Below are 3,256 nucleotides of genomic sequence, written 5' to 3'. Positions count from 1 at the left end.
TAATTAATTAATGTATTGATTAGATTGACTGTTTGTTATGACTATCGAATTAAACTTGTCATTACTAACATTAGCCGACAGTTTTTGAATCAAATGATTATCAAACATTCAATACTTCTTGTAGTTGCCATTTAGGTTCTTCCAACTTCTCTATATAAAGCTTGCAAAACCAAGCTAATCAATGAAACCTTACAACCATTTTTAAACAAGTCATTACTAAGAAAGTGCAATAAAAAAAATATTTCTTGTAAGAAAAAAATAGAGAGGATGGAGAATTGGAAGCTTTTGAGTGGTGATCAAGATTGGGAAGGGCTACTCGAGCCATTGGATTATGATCTTCGACGATATCTAATCCACTATGGAGAAATGGCGGAAGCAACCTACGATGCATTTAATGCCAACAAGGCATCAAAGTTTGCGGGATTATGTCGATACTCTATGGATGAACTTTTCTCCAAAGTTGGCCTAGGCAAAGGCAAGGCTGAGAAAAAATATAGAGTGACTAAATACTTGTACGCAACGTCCTCTAGTTTGATTCCTAATGGATTCCTCTTGAAATCATTATCGAGAGAGGATAAGAATTTCGAGTCGAATTGGATAGGGTATGTCGCGGTTGCCACGGATGAAGGGGCGGTTGAAATGGGAAGGAGGGATATTGTTGTTGCTTGGAGAGGAACTATTGAGTCGATGGAATGGATAAATGACGTACAATTTGGCTTAATTGAGGCCACACCAATATTTAAAAAGGAAGGTGATGGTGATGATACAAAGGAAGAGATCCCAAATGTTCACGAAGGATTTTACTCTTTGTACACTTCAACGGATCCAATGTCCAAATATAATAAGACGAGTGTAAGAGATCAGGTAAAGTTCACTCCATATTTTCAAAATACATAATAATTGGTTAATATTTTGAATGAAATTTTTATTTGAACCTTTATGGATCCAAACTTAAATTTGATTGAAAACCCTAAGTTATTTTAAAATCAAAACCATGATCTAGCTTTAATCATAAGATGTCATCTTAGGACCTGTCCAAGGTAAGACAAAAAGCCTAGATCTATTGGGAAACCCCACCTCTTTTCAAAGAATAAAATCTTTTATCTTCTTTTAATGATTTTGTTATGATTCTTACTTTTTAATTATGAAATAGTTTGAGGTTCTATTCTTAAAATCCCATAATTTTGTACATATTTTTCACACAAAAAAATGGTTTACATCCTTTTTTAAATTGATCCACTCAAACTATATCAATAGCAATTTTTTAAACACATACTTGAACATTGCTCATTTAAAACTCAACCATCAAAATTACATTAAATGTTTTAACATGATACTATCATTTTTAAATCTTAACCAAATCATAATTTTTTTTGTTATTGTCAAAATTTAGGTACTTGAAGAGATCACAAGATTAGTGAATACCTATGAAAACGAGGAACTTAGCATTACCGTCACAGGTCACAGCCTAGGAGCAGCGATCACAACTCTAAACGCGATCGACATAGCAAGGAACGCCGCTCAAAACCACCGTGTAACCGCTTTCCCCTTTGCATGTCCCAGAGTTGGAGATTCCAGTCTAAATTCCGTTGCGTCAAACCTCCACAACCTTCACATCCTTCGCATCGAGAACATTCCCGACGTGGTTCCAGACCACCCGATAAAGCTCGTGGGCTACGACTTGGTGGGTAAAGTATTAAAAATCGACAGTCAAAAATCTCCTTACTTGAAGAACGATCAACCAGGGCTGATATTTTTCTTGAAGAGGGCTCACAACTTGGAGGTTTATTTGCATACGGTGTCTGGAACTCAGGGAAGTGAGGAAGAGTTCAAGTTGGTGATCGATAGGGATATTGCTTTGGTGAATAAAGGGTTGGATGGGCTTAAGGAAGAGTATGGTGTGCCAGCTTTATGGTGGGTGCAGGCTAACCACGGCATGACTCAATTGCCTAATGGGTCTTGGGAGTTAGTTGATACAGGGTATTGATTAACTATACATATATTTGTATTTGTTTAATATTTGTGTGGAAATTGGTGATTGTTTTAAAAACGTTTGTTGTTAATGGGTCAAATAAAGGGCAGGAGAAATGGGGTTCATCATGTGTATATGAAGATATGAAGGTGTGTTAATAATTTCTCTCTATTGCTTGGGTGTAAATCTTATAATGAAAAGTGATTTGGTTATTTGTTAGTATAAATTGTTATATTCATTTTTTAAATTCTTAAAATCAAGAATTTATTTATAATAATAAAAATTATAATTACAAAATTAATTAAAATGAGTTCATTTATTATATTAAATAATCAATTATCATATTGCAACACCAGTTGTATCCAAAACATAATGGTCACTTGCAGTATTTTGTAAAATTTGTCCGAAATTCAATGAGACCGTCGGTGTTATTAGGAGGCATGAATTGAGGTGCCTTAAAAAATTGACACTTATAAAATGAGTATGTCCTTGTAATTTTTTATTCACGTCTGATTGAAAAAAATCGAATAACATTTAATAATCAAAACACAGTTAATAATGATTTATAATATCATTATCATAAAATTACCGGAGTTAGATTCGAAAAATCCGTGGATTTGTGTGGAGACCTTCGCATAAAAGTCTTTCGAGCCAATTATTTGTATTTATGTTTTTAATTTTTTTTCGTTTTTTTCATGTTAAATTTTTATCGTTGTGGTTAAATAATTTTTATTTTATTAAATTAAATATTTAAAAAATTATTCAACAACTCACTTTATTTTAATAAAATTAAAATAATTTATAAACTCTTAAATGTTAAAATAATAAATTTTAAAAGTTTAACTAGTATAATAGTTTATCTTAAACAAGAAGAGTCAGATCTAGAAAATTTAGAATCATCAAATTTTAAGAATTTTAAGAGTTAAATAATGTCATATGTTTTGAAGTAGCTTTATTTAATTATTTTGCTTAACCAACTGTTGTATTTAATTATCATTTGAGACTAGAGGTGAGTATTGGGTGGATTAATCCGAAATTCAATCAAATCTGTATCCTAAATACTAATTCGGATTAGATATTTCGGATTGAACTGAGATCGGATCGGATTGAGTTCAGATTGAATTAAATCGGATTGGATTAGGATTATTCAAATTATCCAAACTATCTAAATAAAAATATATTTTTTAATTTATTTTTCTTTAAATTAAATTTAATCTCAATATAATAAATATTTTACTTATTATCCCTTTGACAACGATATTTTTTTTATTTTTTTTATTTTTT

At 31.2% G+C, this 3,256-nt stretch overlaps 1 protein-coding gene across 1 annotated transcript; it reads left to right on the top strand.

The window, feature by feature from the left end:
* The first annotated feature begins 208 nt into the window (after positions 1-208).
* On the top strand, positions 209-2,085 carry LOC124921509 (phospholipase A1-IIgamma-like). Its single transcript, XM_047462180.1, has 2 exons — positions 209-864; positions 1,394-2,085. The coding sequence occupies exons 1-2, from the start codon at positions 268-270 to the stop codon at positions 1,985-1,987; spliced, it is 1,191 nt and encodes a 396-aa protein (XP_047318136.1). The 5' UTR covers positions 209-267; the 3' UTR covers positions 1,988-2,085.
* Positions 2,086-3,256: the final 1,171 nt, after the last annotated feature.

Source organism: Impatiens glandulifera, chromosome 1, assembly GCF_907164915.1.
Source record: "Impatiens glandulifera chromosome 1, dImpGla2.1, whole genome shotgun sequence".
Lineage (NCBI taxonomy): Eukaryota > Viridiplantae > Streptophyta > Magnoliopsida > Ericales > Balsaminaceae > Impatiens > Impatiens glandulifera.
Note: the sequence above shows the minus strand (reverse complement) of the source record. Positions and strands in the feature narration are given on the sequence as shown.